General features: G+C 42.7%; 1 protein-coding gene across 8 annotated transcripts in view; it reads left to right on the top strand.

Moving 5' to 3' along the window:
* Positions 1-20,760, top strand: part of ITPR2 (inositol 1,4,5-trisphosphate receptor type 2) — a 292,662-nt gene that overhangs the window by 66,642 nt on the left and 205,260 nt on the right. For 5 of the 8 annotated variants that reach the window (XM_079993294.1, XM_079993291.1, XM_079993290.1 and 2 more), the window contains 11 exons: positions 342-496; positions 1,614-1,713; positions 1,802-1,962; positions 3,767-3,908; positions 6,324-6,485; positions 8,500-8,672; positions 8,935-9,054; positions 9,151-9,336; positions 11,185-11,436; positions 13,833-13,977; positions 19,869-20,019. In XM_079993294.1, coding sequence (XP_079849420.1) covers positions 342-496; positions 1,614-1,713; positions 1,802-1,962; positions 3,767-3,908; positions 6,324-6,485; positions 8,500-8,672; positions 8,935-9,054; positions 9,151-9,336; positions 11,185-11,436; positions 13,833-13,977; positions 19,869-20,019 — 1,747 coding nt within the window. The remainder of the gene's footprint in view (positions 1-341; positions 497-1,613; positions 1,714-1,801; positions 1,963-3,766; positions 3,909-6,323; positions 6,486-8,499; positions 8,673-8,934; positions 9,055-9,150; positions 9,337-11,184; positions 11,437-13,832; positions 13,978-19,868; positions 20,020-20,760) is intronic. The other 3 variants (XM_079993289.1, XM_079993288.1, XM_079993293.1) reach the window with 2 other exon arrangements.

Here is a 20,760-nt window from a genome sequence, read left to right as displayed (position 1 = left end):
GCGAGTTTTCCGTCTTGCGAGGCATTCGTCTTGCGGGGCACCACTGTATTCCTCTGCCAAACACCCAGCAGCCCTGACGGAACTCACATTGAGCAATAACATGTTCTGTCATAGGGACTTTTTGTTGGCCTCTGACCTATTTGTGTGAAAAGGCAGCTTGCATCCCAGCATCCTTGAGGCAGGTTGGTCCTTCTGTTTTGAATATGAGAAAAGAAGCTAGTAACCCTACAATTTCACTCTAGTAACCCTACCCCCTTCACCTTGCAAAGAAAAAATATATTATTCTTGCAGAACTAACAATAGGATGCTGTGTAAACCAAAGTGTCCTTGTTCTTCATCAGCAGAGAGACAGCGAACTTCTCATTTCAAAGAAGAAACGACATGCTGGGGAAAAAATTATGTATACGCTGGTGTCTGTGCCACATGGAAATGATATTGCCTCTCTTTTTGAACTGGATGCTACCACCCTTCAGCGAGCTGACTGCCTGGTTCCAAGGTAGTGTTGCATGTGTATCTGTGGGCTTGCCAGCTGAAAAGTCAGCAGTTCAAATCTGCGTGATGGGGTGAGCTTCTGTTGCTCTTTCCAGCTTCTGCCAACCTAGCAGTTCAAAAGCACACCAGTGCAAGTAGATAAATCATGTTTCTGTGCACTTTGGCACTCATTACTATGTCCCATTGTGCCAGAAGTGGTTTAGTCCTGCTGGCCACATGACCTGGAAAGCTATCTGTGGACAAACATTGGTTCCCTTGGCCTGAAAAGGGGGATGAGTGCCGCAACCCCATAGTCGTCTTTGACTGGACTTAACCGTCCAGGGGTGCTTTACATATGTGTGTGTGTGTGTGTGTGTGTGTGTGTGTGTACATGTACGTGTACCCAGTGCTTTTGGGGGGGGGGAAGGTTCCGGAACTCATGATGAAGTGAGGAGGAGAGAGCCTGTGCCGGTCTATAATAAGGGGGCATTGCAGCAACCCAATTTCAGGAGAAAGGTCAGGTAGTGCTTGGGAGAGAGGCAGAGGTTGCCTTCCATGTACCTGCTTAGCCGGTGTCTCCAGCCTCTCTCTCTCTCTGGGGGTGAGTGATTATGTGCGTGAAGACTGCAAAGCCGTATGACCCTAGAATCATAGATTCATAGAGTTGGAAGAGACCACAAGGGCCATCGAGTCCAACCCCCTGCCAAGCAGGAAACACCATCAGAGCACTCCTGACATATGGTTGTCAAGCCTCTGCTTAAAGACCTCCAAAGAAGGAGACTCCACCACACTCCTTGGCAGCAAATTCCACTGTCCAACAGCTCTTACTGTCTTAGAGCAATAGTGCTTCCTAAGGGAGCATGCTAGGCTAGCCTTCTTCCACCTCCTCCCTTTACTTGCCTCTTTGTGATGGAGGTAGCTGGTGCTGGCTAGGAAATCAGGGGAAGAAGAGGGGTAGGCTAGTGCTCCACATTTCCTTCTTCCTTCCTCTTTTAATCTGAGCATAAAGCCTCCAACCACAGGTGGAGACCACGGCTGGACCCATTGTCAGCTGATTCCTTCCCAGTGGATTTGAAAACAACATTTGATGCTCCAATGATTTTACATTTATTCCTTGAGAGCTGTTGTTTTACTTTGTTTAGAAATTCTTATGTGCGACTGAGACACCTGTGCACCAACACATGGGTCACCAGTACCAGTATCCCAATAGACAAAGACGAAGAAAGGCCTGTGATGTTAAAGGTAAATACCAACAGTCAACATAACTTAAGCAAAGAAAGCTGCTTTCTCACGTTAAATTTTGGTTGTTCTTCCCCTGCCAATATTACAGATTGGGACCTGCCAAACGAAAGAAGACAAGGAAGCATTTGCTATTGTGTCTGTTCCTCTATCTGAGGTTAGAGATTTGGATTTTGCTAATGATGCCAACAAGGTTTTAGCATCCACAGTTAAAAAGTTGGAAAATGGCTCTGTAACTCAAAATGAAAGGAGGTCAGTGATCCTTTCTTACCTTTTGCCTCCCTCCCTGACCTAAAGATACCAAGCAAATGCTTACAGCTAATACAGGCTTTCACAAGAGACTACTAAACCAGATGCTGGAAATAATTGATCAGTTCAGCATTATTATGCTACAGCAGCTATGAGGCATCTGTGGCCCTCCAAGTGTTGCTGGAGTCATAAGATCACAGAATTATAGAGTTGGAAGGGACACCAAGGGTCATCTAGTCCAACCCCTGCACTGCAGGAATCCTGCTTACAGCTGTCCTTGAGTGGGCTCCGACCACCAACCTTCTGGTTAACAGTCTGATGCATTAACCCATTGCAGCATAGGAGAATGCCATTACCTCCAGACCACATGGCCCAATGGGCAGGAAAGAGAAGAGTTGCAGCCCAACAATATATGGAGGGCCACAGATTCCCCATCCCTGTGCTCTTTCAGCCCAGGAGCCTATTTATGCTTTCAAAAATGTGTATATATTGAACACAAGGAGGATTAGGGAAAGTGTATCAACCCCATGCCCCACTTTCAGGCTCAACAGACTTCTGTGCATTGACTTCCTTATGTGCATACAATGTGTCAATTCTGTATTCCCTTGGCTTCTGATAGTGCAAGAGTTGTGGAAAATTGTGTTTTTCTTAGGTGTGAAGGTCTGTAGATTTGTGGAGTCAGAGGATTGTATGTAATGCTGCAACAATGGGTTTCCTGTCCTTCCCTTGCATGTCCCCCAGATCTGCTCCAGAGAGCCTCTCAAACCTTAGAGCTGATTTTAAGGGTGTGTGGCTGGTGGGGTAGGGTTTGAGGGGACAGGAGAGGAAAAGGTAATTCTGCTATGTGCAAAAAAAAAAAAAGTCTGCTGGTGAACCAGCATGCTAGAGACAACCCCATATATTTTTGTCAGTAATAATTATAACAAACAAGGAAAATGCCTGTCACAAGGGGGATGTTTGTGGAGGGTTGTGGTTATGTGAAAAATATCATTATTCATTATTATTTATATTATCTACATCATGATCCTTTTATATATAAAAGGCAGGTGTCGTCATCTGGGCAGCCCAGAACCTCTAGACACACTGCCCAAGCTTGTGCCCCAGGGAGGTCACTGCTAACACAACGGTTTGACTTCATCCCCAGAGGCACATTCCATTGTGTTTTGAGACAGATGGATGCCAACAATCTATACCTATTTGAGTTATCTTGTGCTTCTGTAGCCCAAACCTCACTACTGCGGGAAGAAAAGTATTAGCAAATCCCAAGTACAAAAAAACTGCAGGGGGCAAAAAACTGGAACTGTGTGTGAGTAACCCTCAAAACAGTTCCATAATAATTGAACGGCATGGAAATTTGAAATGGGTGGGAGTCAGGAATAGAATAGTGTGGCTAGAACAAGGAGATTGGGACAACGCCCATACACCCATTAGAAAGAACCATTTCATTGTCTTGATAGGTCACTTCTTACATTATACAGAGAAGCTGTTTGCTGTTGTCATTGGGGACTTAAGAGAAAGTTGCCCATAGATACCAATGAAGAAATGAAATAAGTTGATGTTACTGAGCCCCACTCCCACCCCCAGCATCCAGAAACCAATGGGAAAAATGGAGATAAAATATTTATCAAAACAGCCCAATGTGGACTGAACATGATGCAAGGTTGCAGAATGATGACTGACTGCTGGGAGTTTGGGGTGGCGGGAAAGGAAAGAGTGGTTGAAACCCTGAACAGAAACACTCCACACTGTAACATTTTGTTACAGAGCTACACTTGTTCACTGTATTGTACTTCTTCAAACAACATAGGTTTGTAACCAAGCTGTTGGAAGATCTCATTTTCTTTGTTGCTGATGTGCACAATAATGGCCAGGAAGTGTTGGATGTGATGGTCATTAAGCCCAACCGAGAGAGGCAAAAATTAATGAGGGAACAAAATATATTGGCACAGGTATGTAATTGATAGAAATATTTAATATGGAGCATATTCTTCAAAGATACAGTGGCCTTGTTTGCATATCGCTTCAAGGTGGGGGGGGGCGGACTGACCCCTTTAGTCAGTGTTTCCCAGACTTTTTAAACCCAATGTCCCCTTTTAGGTAATATAAAAATCTCTTCAAACCTGCCTCTCCTAATTATTTTATTTGCATTTTCAAAATGATTGAAATTAAATGATTGAATATTAATCATAAATAATATTTTGGGGCTTAATAATAAAAATCAATCAAAGTACTTATAACTTTTTAAAAAACAGTTATTCAAATTTCCTAAAAGCTGCACAAAATTATAAATTTCAAAAAAATGCTTTTATTATTATTAATATCAACATTGATTCTGCATGTTTGTCACAAGCTTTTGGATTCTGGGCACCGTGGAAGACAGAGTACATCTTGTTTCACTTTCAGCATCAGCCTGCTGCGCTGCTTTGTTTCAATATCTAAAAGAACAGAAAAACCATCTTCACAAAGGCATGTGGATGAAAATGTCACAATGATGTGCAGAGCCTGCTCTTCTGTTTTGGGATATACAGGGAAATATTTCAACCAATTTTTTCCTGAAGGGAATTGTTTGAAATCATCTTTGGCAGCTGAATCACACTTGCGTTCCAAAAAGTCCTTCTGGAGATGCTCTGACAAGAACTGAACATAAGTGATAAAATCGTTTTCACAGTGTGTTCTGCAATCAGCTCAGTTTCCATTGCCTGAATATTTTTTATTGTCTGCAGAATCAAGCTGCCAAGCAGTGAAGCTTTTTCAGAGGGTTTCTAGGTGGTCTGTTTCAGACTCAATGCAGGCATAAGATTGGCCTGGTCTGTAATCTGCAAAGCCTGACTAAGAGGTGGATGAGTTTGGTGAGCAAAGCCAGCAGGGATTAATAAATTGGTAGAATTCTCTGGATTGGCTCACTAACTAGATCACTTATGCCTTTCATACTCAGCTGTAGTTTCATACTCCAGCTCTCGTGTTTGTGGGGAAAATGGTGAATGTTCTCATTCAAGAAAGCAAGAGTAAAAACAAATAGTTTTCGTTGGTGAAATATTTGGCAAGCATTGTGATCAAAAGTAAATGCAGGCCTGCTTGTCTGTGGAAACAAGAACCTTCTGTCTTTATATCCAGTATAATATGCCACCATTGACTAACTGGGACCCATGACCAGCTGTTATGTATTGGCTGCGCAGAAGGAACACAGGGTGTGAGGTAGGCCTAAGCTACAAAAACAGGAGTACTTAAAGGGTATTTACAAGGATGCAAGTGTTACCTGCCCAAAGGTGAAGATGAAGTAGAGGAGGATCTGTCCCAAAAGAAGGTGTTTTAATATGGTTTGGGTAATTTACATACAGACACTGAGCTCATCTAATTTATATGCGTACCATCCCTGATATTATCTGTCATTTAAGTGCTTAATAAACACATGCACCCAACACATCCAGTTTTCTGTCCATTTTTCCAGCTGCACAATTCCATCCCCACATAGCACACTGAAAAAAACCTCAGTCTTAAATCGAGGATAATCTGATATGTAATAGCAGTAGTGTATGGTATGTTCAAAGTTCTAAAAATTAGTGGAAATGAGTAGTATAAATCAACATGTGAGTGATTAACCACACAGTGCATGACGAACTGCTGCGCTCTGTATATTGCATGTCACACCACTTAAGAGATAATGTTGAACTTCTTTGCACTCATGATGACATGCAGATCATGCTGCATGTGATCTTCTCATCTCTGAACATAACATTTCAGACTTGTATACTTTCATGTTGTTAATCTTTTGGTTAGATCACACTTTTTTAAATGGAAACACTCACACATACCATGAAATGTTCAGATGCCCCCCTTGTTGAGAAGCCAGTGTTCTAGATATTTCAGGACTCCATATTCCATCAGTCCCAGCCAGCATTGCCAATGATCAGGGATGATGGGAGTTGTAGTCCAGCAACATTTGCAGGGCCACAGGTTCCTCAGCTCACTGCAAACCACTGTTACTTTTAAACCATAGTTAAGCTTATCAGGCAGCATGCTGGGGCACAGGGTGAAAATCGTGACCACTTTCCTCCTGTCTTGCTCTTGTAGCTGCTGCACTGCTGGGAGCTAAGCTACAGTATTATTTAAAATAATTTAAACATGAGATGACCTGTTGGAGGATGAAGTGAACTCATAGTGAAAATTACATATAGAATGCCATGCAATTTTCATTGCTGAATTGATTCAACCTCAGTGGTGGGGCACATTTTATTTCCCCCTTGCCTCAAAATGCTTATATAATATATTGTTCACTGAATTCATCAAAATACCCTGATTTCTATCCCCACCATTAGTCATCACTTTGTTTTTGTATTTATGTGTCTCTATGTGTATACAAACAGATATTTGGGATCTTGAAAGCTCCATTTAAAGACAAAGCGGGAGAAGGAGCCATACTGAGACTTGAAGATCTGGGCGACCAGAGATATGCCCCATACAAATACATGCTGAGGCTTTGTTACAGAATCCTCCGGCATTCCCAGCAGGACTACAGGAAAAACCAGGTTTTTCTCTTGCCTTCTCATGTGGCTACATACTTGTATACAGTGGACTCCTTGGTTGTGCTTACAGATTCATTGAATCCAGTGGAATGACTGCTGCAGGAGAGTAATGCCAACTTGATTTTATGGAACCAAAATTTCACTTTCAGTGTGACTGTGGGTTAATTCCATTACTTTAACCAAGTGCAGTATAGTAGCATGAGGTGCTGTTGAGTTGGAATCTCTATGCTATGATTGGCTCCACCTGGACTTAAACAGATGAAGGTGGGATTAATTCGCTGCTATCAACAGTCAGGCAGGGTGTTCCCAGGACATCCCCCTTAACCCATCTTGTTTGATAAACTGACTTGTTTTCTGATTTTTTAAAAAAGATTGGTGCCATTTATTGGTTGATTTGTTGACTGTGTGTGGAATTTTTGAACTGATATCATAGAATCATAGAATCATAGAATCATAGAGTTGGAAGAGACCACAAGGGCCATCGAGTCCAACCCCCCTGCCAAGCAGGAAACACCATCAGAGCACTCCTGACATATGGTTGTCAAGCCTCTGCTTAATGATATGGTTGATATGGTTGACTTCTTATCGCTTTTATTGTTTTGCTGGTTTCTTTCCATGAGGGCTCCAGGGATCTATGCATGGCATAATAGAATTATTTAAATAAATAAAAGCAAGGAAAGGAGCAGAGTGGGGAGGTGATCTGACCATAGACTAGCAGAGGTACTTGCACTCTTCCAGAATAGCGCCATGCCTGCTTTACCTACTGGTCTGCAGTGGACTAGTGGACCCCCATCTTGATGAATCACCTGGGAACAAAAGTCTGTGAGTCTGTGAGAAGGAATCTTCCTGTCATAAGGAATATTCTAGTACTGATTAGTACATGGAGTATCTAAGCATTTGTGGGTCATACTAGGGCAAACTTTACAAGGAGAGTCAAGTAAACATCAAAGCTAAAAGTTGGCTGATCAGACAAAAGTATGCTGGTCAGGTTTTTGGGGATGTGAAGAAGCAACTTTTATTATCATGCTGATTAGCAGCTGTACTAACTCTAAATTGTCTTCTGGGCACAGTTCAAGGTACTGATTTGGATGTGTAAATCTTGTAATAGCTTAGGTCATACATACCTCAGATACACCTTCTTGCTGGTCCTGTGAATCAGCAAGATAAGTATGTGAAGTGAGAGTGCCTTTTTCACTGTATGTCTAGGTGTCAATTTTGAACCAGTCTGGAATCCCAGCTATGAATCTATGGTGCCTCTGCAATACCTTGCCAGTCCAGTGGCACCCGGAGTGCACCGGGTGGAAGGCCACTGAATTCAAGAGAGGTGCCCTTTGTCAGGCCAGAAGGCTGGACCTTCAAGAGACTCTAGTTCTCCACAAAGGGGTGAAGCCTAGCAGAAGTGGAGGTAGAAGCTCAAAAGGCTCAAAAGTTCACTTCTGCAAGTTGCTCATCAGGTGCTCTCCATGTGATTTGCTTTGCTCCATAGGCTCTTCCATGGGACTAGAACAGCACATCAGCCAACATGGGCATCAGCCATGCTTGTTGGGATTGATGGGGGTTGTAGTCCAAAGCATCTGAAGGGCACCAAGTTGGGAACAGCTGTTACAGACCAACATTTTTGGTGGCTGCCTCACAGTTGTGGAGCAGCCCTTCTCTGAGCTGTGAAAGTCCAAACCTGAATCCAACTCCATAAGAGCAAAACTTTCCTCTTGGGATATCTTTAATATAATCAGACTTGGAAAAGATTTGATTGATTTGAGTATTTTTTGTTGTTGTTGACCTGTGTTTTAATGATTTTTAATGGCTTCTGTGCCTTGAGAAGGATCAAGATAGAAACAAAACTAAAATAGCTAAACACATATGGAGTATGCTTCTAGTAATCTAAAGAAAGGAACCATGGTCTCTCATCTACTTGCCTATCAAACTAAATATTGCTGGTCAAAAATGGGGTGTGGGTCATGTGTGGAACCTTCCATCTTTCAATCTGGTGACAGACTACCCTGGGATTTTCTTCCAGGAATACATTGCTAAGAACTTCTGCATCATGCAGTCTCAGATCGGCTATGATATATTGGCAGAAGACACAATCACAGCTTTGCTGCACAACAACAGGAAGCTACTAGAGAAACATATCACAGCTAAAGAAATAGAGACGTTTGTAAATTTACTCAGGAGGAATCGAGAGCCAAGGTTTGAATTAGCCCACACCATTTCTTTGCTTTTTTAAAAAAAATTGTACACTGATCATCTTTTTATCTGTGTATCTGTGATCATGAACCTGTGTCCAGGAACAAATGATAGATTACATAAACTTTGCACTATATGTAATTTAAATTTGCATTCAGTATTTTACGGATAGGGTACTATTGATAATCATTGTATTGTTTCTTTTCAATAAATTCCTGCAGTGTGACCCATCCCATTTTCTTGTTAATCTCCCCCTCACCTCAAGGTTCTTGGACTACCTGTCAGACTTGTGTGTTTCCAACACAACTGCAATCCCAGTCACTCAGGAACTTATTTGCAAATATATGCTGAGCCCAGGAAATGCTGATATTCTCATTCAGACCAAGTAAGTTAGTTGACCTCTCAGTTTAATTATTTTAGATTGTCTTACACAGTTTTAAGAAGATCATTAGTAGGTATAGTGTAAACTGTTTGTTTTAAGGTTGGTCTCAGTGCAAATGGACAACCCCTTGGATTGCTCCACCCTCTCTGATGATCTGGACGAGGAAGAGGTTTGGCTGTACTGGATTGATAGCAACAAGGAACCTCATGGTAAAGCCATCAGGCATCTTGCCCAAGAAGCTAAGGAGGGCACCAAAGCTGATTTGGAAGTCCTCACTTATTACAGGTAAAGCAGCTTTCCAAAAAGGTGAATTATTTGTCCCACAGGACACAAGTTAATCCTTTCTGTTCCTTCTGTGTTCTCTGGATTCATCAGTGTCCTCAGAGTTCATTGCCTGAATTCAACATGCACTCCACAAATTTTGGAGGCCTGAGCTAAGCATTAATTCGGTAAGAATTTTCCCTTTGAGAGAAAATATACTGAACACACACCCATCTCCAGCATGGTTCCACAAGAAAGTGGGATAAACTTTGGAAAACAATGACTGAACAAAGCTGTGTTTATAAGGTACTGCAATTGTGTTTTGTGCAACGTGGTCCAAGGCTGAAAGCATACGCATTGCTGGGTATGGACTAAATTAATATTTTGGGTAAAAGACTACTATTGATCTGTGAAAGATACTTCACTGGGGGTCAGATGCATGGGAACACCCACTAGCATTGTTGAAACTACAAGAATGTGGATCTGATCAGTGCATGGCTAGGAGACTACAAAGAGCCCCGTGTAAGATACTCTGCTAATAGAAGAATGTAAAGTTATACCACCATCAAATTAAATCAAACTTGGTGTTGCTTCATTTCCCGGAGGGGAAATAACATCTGAACAAGCCCCAATATGTTTAATGTACAATCTGCAGTTCATTGATAGGTCTTCATTTAAACTAAAGTTGCTTCATTGAATTAAATTAAGACTGCAATTCTTGGCGCATTTACCAGGAAGAAAGCCCTCCCCACAACATACACACATTGGAGCAGGCTTCTGAGTAAAGTGCATAAGATTGACCGTATACTGTAAGTCAGCTGATTGATTTGTGGATTTTCAGCCTGTGTCCTTAACATTTTCATTAGGCATGGCTTATGGCAGGATACAAGGCTAGGTTGCAAAACTGCTATTAAATGTAAGAATTTCAATGTTGTTGAGGGATTTATTCAGAGCAGTGCTGTGTACACCATGCAGGGTTGGGCAATGTCAGCATTTCAACATCGTGATGTATCACCAGCCAAACATTGCAATATGAAATGGAGGGGATGCAACACACACAGCAAGTTAGGAGGGGGGAAGGATGAGCCCTGTCTCCCTGCTTTGCGTCACTCACTAGCCACCATTCTCCTCGGGGCAGCTGATTTCCTAAGGAGCCAATTTCTCCGCCTCCTTCACCCCCCCACCCCAGTTTCAAGGCTCCTTCACCGCATGCCCAGTTCTCCCTGCTATTTCCTTCACACAAACGCACTGATTTCAAGCCTCCTTCACCATATGACAGATTCTCCTTGCTCCTTCCTACACACACAAACACAATTTCCCTCCTTCCTTCGCACATACCCCACCCCAGTTTCAAGGCTCCTTCACCGCATGCCCAGTTCTCCCTGCTCCTTCCTTCGCACATACACCAATGTCAAGCCTCCTTCACCCTGCACCCAATTCTCACTGCTTCTTCCTTCACACACACACACACACCGATTTCAAGCCTCCTTCACCTCATGCCCAATTGTCCCTGTTCCTCCTGCCCCCTCCCCAATCTCAGGCCCAGCTGGGGCCACTTGTTCCTGCTGCTGGGTGCTGGAGGCAGAGGACTCAGGAGCAGTGGTGGTTTCACTCATGGTATACCACCGGGTGAAGCTGCCATCGTTTCCTGGGTGATGTATTGATACATTGCCCAGGCCTAACACCATGTAATGTGGATTGTATTTTATAACTGAGTGAGAGTCTAACAGCCATAGTCCAGTAAAAGACTAGAAATGTGTTGGTTGAGTTTATGTAATATTCCTCAGATGTTTAGATTGGTACCTTAGCAACCAGGTTATTGAGTAACAAACACAGAAATAGAAATGACATTATTTTATTATCTTTTCTAAGGTACCAGTTGAACCTCTTTGCAAGAATGTGTCTGGATCGCCAGTATTTGGCTATAAACCAGATTTCCACACAGCTGTCGGTGGATCTGATCCTGCGCTGCATGTCAGATGAGAGCCTGCCTTACGACCTGCGAGCCTCCTTCTGCCGTCTCATGCTGCATATGCATGTGGATAGAGATCCTCAGGAGATAGTGGTGCCTGTGAAGTATGCCAGGCTATGGACTGAAATCCCTACCAAGATCACTATTTACGAGTGAGTTCTCTGTTGAAACAGTACAGTCTTCTGAAGACAAATAAGACAAGGCCATTGCCTGCTTCTGATCATATCAGAAGTGGCTTGCTTCTGTGGGGTGGGGCTATAATGCTAGCTTCCTGGCAGTGCCTCTTACTGGAAGGGAGAGGAACAAGGTGGTAGGGAGCTTGGCATGGTACAAGTGCATTGTCTAGAGCAGTGGATTAGCTCCACTGGTGCACCCGAACATGCCCCTCCCCATCTTGGCAGGAAGCTAATCTTGCAACTCTGCCTCACTGGGTGAGATACTTCTACAGCACACAGAAGCAGCTTGGCAGGCTACTCTGGTTTAAATAATTTTAATGGATCCTGGGTCTAAATGGTTTCTGGTTCTGATGCAGCAGGGTTCTTCTTACGTTCTTATGAAGCAATTATTATTATAGTTATTTACTTCATATCCTGCTGTTTTCCCAGACCGGAACTTAAGGCAGTATACAATATTTCTTATCATCTCTGAGAATAAAAACCTGAGAATTTTCATGCAGCATGAAAGTGAAAAGGTTTCTGTCCTGGGTGGGTAACACAGTATAACATTTTAGTATTGACTTTTGTACCATGAAGATCCATAACAAGGGAAGGAGAAGAAGACACCAAACTGGGAGGGGTGGCTAACACCCCAGAGGACAGGATCACACTTCAAAACGACCTTGACAGATTAGAGAAATGGGCCAAAACAAGCAAGATGAATTTTAACAGGGAGAAATGTAAAGTATTGCACTTGGGCAAAAAAATGAGAGGCACAAATACAAGATGGGTGACACCTGGCTTGAGAGCAGTACATGTGAAAAGGATCTAGGAGTCTTGGTTGACCACAAACTTGACATGAGCCAACAGTGTGATGCGGCAGCTAAAAAAGCCAATGCAATTCTCGACTGCATCAATAGGAGTATAGCATCTAGATCAAGGGAAGTAATAGTGCCACAGTATTCTGCTCTGGTCAGACCTCACCTGGAGTACTTTGTCCAGTTCTGGGCACCACAGTTCAAGAAGGACACTGACAAACTGGAACGTGTCCAGAGGAGGGCAACCAAAATGGTCAAAGGCCTGGAAACGATGCCTTATGAGGAACGGCTAAGGGAGCTGGGCATGTTTAGCCTGGAGAAGAGGAGGTTAAGGGGTGATATGATAGCCATGTTCAAATATATAAAAGGATGTCACATAGAGGAGGGAGAAAGGTTGTTTTCTGGTGCTCCAGAGAAGCGGACACGGAGCAATGGTTCCAAACTACAAGAAAGAAGATTCCACCTAAACATTAGGAAGAACTTCCTGACAGTAAGAGCTGTTTGACAGTGGAATTTGCTGCCAAGGAGTGTGGTGGAGTCTCCTTCTTTGGAGGTCTTTAAGCAGAGGCTTGACAACCATATGTCAGGAGTGCTCTGATGGTGTTTCATGCTTGGCAGGGGGTTGGACTCGATGGCCCTTGTGGTCTCTTCCAACTCTATGATTCTCTGATTCTAAGAAGAAGATCACCATCGTAATCATCTAGTGATTACCTCATCCTGAAGAAAGCTCTTTAAATTCATCTGCCACTCAAAAAATTACCAATACCACCCTTTTGTGGGGTATAGTTAACCCTAGGAAGAAGCTATTTGGCATAGCCTTATGCATTGCAACTGCTTCATATTAGAATTCATGTGCCTTAGAGTACCGTTGCTGACAAGCTCCAAGTTTTGCATGTAATCACTAATGCTCTGCTGTGAGTTGCTGCCTGGGGTTCCACGCTGTGTGTGCACATAAAACGGCAAGAAATGGGCATGACTAATACATGTTTATAAATGCATGCATTACGTTGGTGTCCAGAATAGGCTACAGGTTCCTGCTGTGTGTAGATATAAGCTTGGATTCTATATGTGAATCAAAAGAGCTTCCATTCATAGAAGGAGAGTTGTGCTCATGGAAGGGTCCTTATTTTGAGGTAGAGGTTTCTGTTGTTGTTTTGGAGGAGCTTTGCATATTTATATATCTTCAGAATGGAACTTGGAGTTTGTGGAGTAGATTTCTAGAGTATATCATCAGCCGCTTAACAGAATGTATAGTCCAGCTTAATTTTGTTTTATTTCTTATTTATCCCACCTTTTAATATAGACTCTGGATGTCTTACAATAAAAACAAATTAATTAGTAATTAAAAGCAGTATAAAACTTACAAATAGTAATAATTAATGGTGAGGTCTATGCTGATTCTCATGATGCCAACTCCTCTTTAACTTTCTTGGGGATTTGTGACAAGCTCTTGGGAGATGTCAACAACCCATCAAACATTTGTGCTTGTGAGGCACCAAAAATTATTTATTAAACCTTTACTCCCTCCTGCTGTTTCCCACTTATTTAGCTTTTGCTCATGGTCTTGCTTTGTAGGTATGACTCTTTCACAGATTCCTCACGAAATGACATGAAGAGGAAATTTGCTTTGACGATGGAATTTGTAGAGGAGTACTTGAAAGAAGTTGTGAACCAACCCTTTCCTTTTGGAGACAAACAGAAGAACAAGCTAACTTTTGAGGTATTTTTCTGTTATCCTTGCCAGTACTGAGTGCTTTTCAAATTTAAAAAAGAGCAAAGGGGAGCAGTGGCAGAATATTAGCTGATTTACCATCATTCTCTGCCTCCTACCTCACCATTGCACCTCCCACTTGAGGTCTTGCTGATTCTGAATTTACCAAACCAAGTATGGTGTGGGGAAGGTTATTAAGAATACCTAACAACCTGTAGGCAATGTTTGTTGAAATTTCTGAAGCCAGAGGGTGGGTTCAGTACGATTTTAATGGATAGAACAGTTGATCCTGTTAAGGCCCTAGTTTCACTATGGAATGGTGAGACTTGCAGAGCCATTGATATGATCTCTCCAGCACTGTGGGGTCCATTTTGCTGCTTGGTACACCTAAGAGGTGCAGTCAGTGAGGTGGCCTGGGAGAGGGTTGGTGCGTAAGTGGCGTAAAACGTGCTTAGGAGTCAACCGAGCACATGCTTGGGCTCATAATTGGGCCTATCATGTGGCGGTGAGGGCAGCGAAGAGATCCTACTTTACTGCCTCCATTGTGTCCTTAGGGAGCTGTCCAGCAGAGCTGTTCTGTGTGGCTGTAGGATGGTTAGTTAATCTTGATGAAGGGGCAGATCTCTGGAGCACATGGTAACTAGCTGTCACTGGCTAAACACTCTGAGAATAAAGTTGCTGCTATTGTGACTAGGGTTGCCACCAGTTATGAAAAAATAAAATTGGCATTAATGTTTCCTCCTTTGTACACTCACCCTAACTCGCTTGTCTCACACAGGCCAGCTTGCTAGACACCTTGGAGGTTTAGCCTGCCCTCCCAAGCTGGCTGATTGACACTCCAATCTGGCCAATAGAGCTTGCCAGTCAGCAGGCTCTTCTGGGTTGGGTTTGGTTGGGTTTCCAAGAGCTCTAAGACAATGTTTCCCAAACTTGGGTCTCTAGCTGTTTTCAGACTACAGTTCCCATCATCCCTGACCACTGGTCTTACTAGCTAGGGAGGATGGGAAGTGTAATCCAAAGACAGCTAGAGACCCAAGAAACACTGCCTAAGAGGACGGGTGAAACATTTCCTGGAGCAGCAACCTCAGCCACTTCAAAGCTAAGAATTTGTTGCTATCTTTTCTCCACTTTCTTATTTTTTTCTTTTTTAGCTGGGTTTCTACATTTATCTTACTTCTGATAGGCAGAAATTCAGCGGGTGGGGAGGATTTCCTTTCAGTATCATTGGAATGTTTGTAGTTACTGATAGCTTTCATTTGATCATTGTAATGGATTGCTTTGAAGGCATTTCTGCATCAGGTAAAGTAATTTTTAACCCCCAATCCCCCCAATTTGTTCTTTATTGTCAGGGAAGAGTTAGAGTTAGAAGTTTCCAGTTTCCCAGAGGGAGAAAGCTTTCTCCAAGGGGGGAAGGAGAGCAGTGAATCTAATAGAAGAGAGCAAGAGGAACAACAGGGAGGGACAGGATGTTCCCAGGAAAGGCAAGGGTTCAGTTCTAGCTCAGATTCGAAGGAGGGGAGATACAAGCCAGCTCTAGCCAGGAGGTTAGAAAAAAGAGTGGGAAAGCGAAGGGAAGGGCGCCTTCGCCATTTTGAGGGTGGCTGGTCACGGAGAAGCAGAGCTCAGAAGGTATCTGAAATAAGTGACTCTGAGGAAGAATAGTTAAAGATAAGGATAGTTTAAAAGTTTGTTTGTTAATACACAATAAAAAGTTATAAAAGAACAGGAAGCGTTTGCGTGGTGATTGGAAGAGGACCACGGCCAGTCCTGACATTTATTTTGCATGACCTGTCTTGTATTTTGCCCAACCAAAGGTGGCAACCCTAATTATGACAGTACCAGCTGAGGTGGCCTAAGGATGTGGACAGGATACTTGCACTTATGCTCATTGTTCATCCTGGCTTATTAAACCTGCTGGGGTGGGGAGACTGAATGGGTCATGGGTGTGGTAAACACCTCCTTGTGCCTTGGGGTGATGTCTGCTGCACTTAAAGAGGCAGTGGTGTGTCCACTTCTCAAAAAGTCCATCCTAGACGCAACAAAGTGTAACAACTATAGATCCCCTTTCTTGGTAAAGGTGGTGGAGAAGGTTATTCCTGGAAGAGACTGATTATTTTAGATCCACTACAATCTGAGTTCAAACCTGGTTTTGGAACTGAATTGGCCTAGGTTGCCCTGATGAATGATCTTCATCATGAGAGGGACAGAGTGAGTGCGCCCCTGTTACTTCTGCTTGTTCACTCAGTGACTTTTGATATCATTGACCATGGTATCCTTCTGGACCGACTTAGTGATATGGGCATCAGAGGCACTGTATTACAGTGGTTCTATTTGTATCATCAAGGTTGTGTCCAGAAAGTATCACTGAGTGAGTATTTCTCGGCCTGTTGACATTTGTGCTATTGGATTCTCCAGGGCACTATTCTCTCCCCAGTGTTATTTAATATCTGTATAAATATGTTGTGTTTGATCATTAGTAGTTTGGGAATGAGGTGTCACCTGTATGCTTATTTATTGATTGATTATTAAAGTTATATTTTTTTTTTAAAAAAAAAATATTTATTGAGATTTTTTAAATACCAAATGCAAAAATAATAAACAATATAACATGGATCATAACACATTTTTCAGAACTTCTTTGGACTCCCTCACGTCTCCCACTCCCACTTACATCATTATAAATTTTTTCCAGCAATTTATCATCTTATTTATATTCTTAAATCTTGTTCAATTAATTTAATCTAATCTCCAAAAATTTTATATTTCCCTCAATCTCACTTATCGTCAAATTCAAATCTAATTCAATGGTAGGCAATTATTTATGATCTAGCATCCTTCTTAGCATTCAACCAAATTACAATACTTTTGTAGATAAATCTTGAATTTCTTCCAGTCTTCTTCAACCCTCTCTTCTCCCAGGTTGATTATTAAAGTTATATACCACCCTTCAAAGCAGTATCTCATTTTATTACCTAATAAAATACAAGATAACATAAGTAATTAATTAAAACAAGGACAACAAAACAGTAGCCCCCCTTCCCACAGACACAGTTAAAAGGCTATAGTATATTAATCAGCCAAAGGTGTGCTGGTCCTGTGGGTTTCTGTGAGGCGTGGTCCGAGTCCAGTCTGAGATCGAGGGTGCAGTATTGAGGCCGTCCGTCAAAGCTGAAGCTAGGTCCAAGGCAGGGAGTCGGGTGAGGTCAGGAGATCGGGCAGGACAGGGTGCAGGCAGGAACTGGCTACCAACAACATTGCTCCCACAACTTGGGACTGGAGCTGGCTGGCTTTTATCTGCCCGAGGCATAGGGCTGCCCCAGTCCACAGGTGACTCGCCTCTCCTGGCCTGGATTCGAGCACTCCTCCTGCGGGAACTCAGTTCCCTCTGCCTCTCTGCCCTGAGCCTCTGCAGCTCAGGAGAGGCTGGAGGATTACCAGACCCAGAGGCAACCTCAGCCTCCCCTGATGGGGCTGAGAGTGGAGCACCTGCAGGCAATGGGTCCTCCATCACCTCAGGAGCCAGAGCAGACTCAGCTGGTGCCTGCACCTGAGGATCCAGCACAGGTGAGGACCCTTCAGGCTCAAGCCCCAGCCCCGGCTCAGCTGGTTCTGGAGGCGGGGAATCCTGTGAAGGCTGGGATTCCTCAGGTTCAGCCTCTGAGTCCGAATCCTAGGCCATCACAAAAGGCCTGGTTGAGAAGGAATCTTTTTGCCTGGCACCTAAAATGTATAATGAAGGTGCCAAGCGAACCTCCCTGGGGAGAGCATTCCAAAAAGGGGAGCCACTGCAGGAAAGGCCCGTTCTTGTGTTGCCACCCTCCAGATGTCATGTTGGAGCAGTCACACAAATAAGGGCCTCAGATGATGAACACAGAGTCTGGGAAGATTTATATGGGGAGACGGTCCTTGAGGTATTGCTGTCCTGAGCTCTGCTTCTCCATAATATCTGATTCAGGAGAAAGCTGAATCAGGAAAGCTCTGGACTGGATGCAGTGGTGGACTGGATGAAGGGCAATAAACTGTGTTTGAATCCTGGGAAGACAGAGGCTCTTTCGGTGGGTGGTTCCCATGTTTGGAAAATTGGCAAGTTACCTGTTTTGGATGTGGTTGCACTCCCTCTGAAGGAGCAAGTGTGTAGTTTGGGGGTATTCCTATCTTTGTCACTTTGCCCAAGTGCCCTCTGTGGCAAGGAGTGCCTTTTACCAGTTTCATCTGGTTCACCAGCTACAGCTGTTCCTGGACAGGGATAGTGTCACCACCATGGTCCATGTGTTGGTAACCTCAGGGCTAGATTACTGTAATGTGCTCTATGTGGAGCTGCTCTTGGGTTTGGTTCAGTAGCTCCAGCTGGTGCAGAACGCTACAGCCAAGTTGTTGTTGGGAGCTTCTGATAGAGAACGTGTGACACCATTGTTAAAAAAACTGCACTGGCTAACCATTTGCCCCTGAGCCAGGTTCAAGGTTCTTGTATTGTTTACAAAGCCCTGAACAACTTGAGTCCAGGATACCTCAGAGATCACCTGAACCCTTATATTTCAGCTTGACCACTGAAATAATCTGCAAGAGCATTTTTGATCGTTCCATAAGTTTGTGAGGCTAATTTGGCAACAAAGAGAGATCAAGCCTTTCTCCTAATTGCTCTGCCAGTAGAGATTCAGTGGGTGCCTTTTTGCAGGTCCAGGTGTCCTGCTCCCCAGTCCCCAACCCAGATAACACCCCCACAATGATCTATTGATATTTGTTTTTAACTTCCTTACTTTAAACTTGTTTTTAACTTAACAATTTTATTAACCACTGTGATATTTTTTTATACAGTTGGACATAAATGTTTTTATAAATAAAAATTAAATTTCCATTGTTTATAGGGGCAGGGCTCTAGTGTCCTGCATAGCTTCATACCTCTCCACATAACTGGAAGAAATAGAATAAATTATACCAAATAGCAAATTTATGCAAATATTGTTGAATTCACATAATGATTGCAGCATGTCAGCTTTAATCATATCCAAATGCAGTTTAGATTAAAAACAACAATATAAGTGACTGACCTGCCGAGTGGCCACATCAGTTTTTTTCAGCTCCATCCTGCAGAAGTATGTTTGTATGTGTGGGTGTGACAAAATTTAAGTGCTGAGAAAGCAGCATATTTTTATTTTTCTGGTTCTTGTTTAAACCCATATCAGCTGATAGAATCTTCTGCAATTGCTTTTTGGAGGTTATGAAAACTTTGGTAGGGTTTGGGGTGGTATCTTTGAACAAGGAAGGGTAGGAGAAGCCTGCTCCAGCATGGTGACAGGCAGGGACTAGGAATCCTGTCTACTCCTACTGCCCTTTCATAGACTGATTCTACCATCATATAATTTAGTGTAGGAAATAAATTTCAGGTCTGCATTTTTTATTTTATTTGATGGTATCAAACCTGGTCTGTTTTGGATAACATCTAGCCTCATCAGAAATGGATCTGTAATTTGTCTCTGCTGTAACACTGCTGGGAGCCCTTGTCTGCAACTTACAAGTGAAGAAGGTCATGGTGGTGAAGGGTTTCAGAATACCCTGCAGACACTGACTTTTAGACATTGAAATTGATGGGTATTTATTTGCCAGGGTATTCGTGGGAAGTCTCCTCACCACCTCCTTTTTCCTCAGTAAGGAGAGGAAACTGAAAGCCATTGGCTGGTGTACAGCTATGTCAACAGTTCATAGTAGGAGATAGGGCTCTACGCTGTTCTGGGTCAAATCCATAATTTGGATTGATTTCTGTTAATCTCCAGAAGATAACCACAAAATTTAGATTAGATCTGGAGGGCAGCCATGTGGGTCCATTCATCACTAGTTAAATGTTGGGACCTCTTTCTTTCTGTTGATATTCCTGACCTTCTCCCCCCCTTCCTTTTCTTTAGGTGGTGCACCTGGCTCGCAATCTTATATACTTTGGTTTTTATAGCTTCAGTGAGCTACTCAGACTGACTAGAACATTACTGGCTATCCTTGATATTGTACAAATGCCTATGTCATCATACTTTGAAAGATTAAGCAAATTTCAAGATGGAGGTGAGTGTGTGTGTGTGGGGGGGTGGTAATAGAAAATTATTTGCAACACATAATACATTACCTAGTAATACCTTGCATTCATTAAAGGTCCTGCTCTTTATTTTCCCCAATGGCTTTCTTTTTACCTTGAGGTGTGTTTCCCATAAAATACCGTATTTTTCGCTCTATAAGACGCACCAGACCACAAGATGCAGCTAGTTTTTGGAGGAGGAAAACAAGAAAAAAAATATTCTGAATCTCAGAAGCCAGAACAGCAAGAGGGATCGCTGCACAGTGAAAGCAGCAATCCCTCTTGCTGTACTGGCTTCTGGGATAGCTGCGCAGCCTGCATTCGCTCCATAAGACGCACACACATTTCCCCTTACTTTTTGGGAGGGAAAAAGTGAGTCTTATAGAGCAAAAAATACGGTAAATTGTATGCCATTCTGAGAACCCTGCTACTGAAGGACAGCTTATAAATTGTCTAAATTAAAGGAAATAAATACACCAAATAAAAATTGGCAGTATGTCTTCTTGTTTTGAAATATTTTAACCTTAAAGTTGGATACTTTGGGTCATGCAAATAATGACACATCTATTAATTTTAAAATTAGTAAGATGCACCTTAGATGAACATCCTTTAACTATAGTTTAGGATCTGTTGAAAATAATATTAATTATGGATAAAATCTCTCAGCAGATGACTACTAAATAAGAGAGATAAAAGGAAGATATATTCATGACTGACTGACCGGTTATTTT

The sequence above is a fragment of the Podarcis cretensis genome, assembly GCF_951804945.1.
Source record: "Podarcis cretensis genome assembly, chromosome: 10".
NCBI lineage: Eukaryota > Metazoa > Chordata > Lepidosauria > Squamata > Lacertidae > Podarcis > Podarcis cretensis.
Note: the sequence above shows the minus strand (reverse complement) of the source record. Positions and strands in the feature narration are given on the sequence as shown.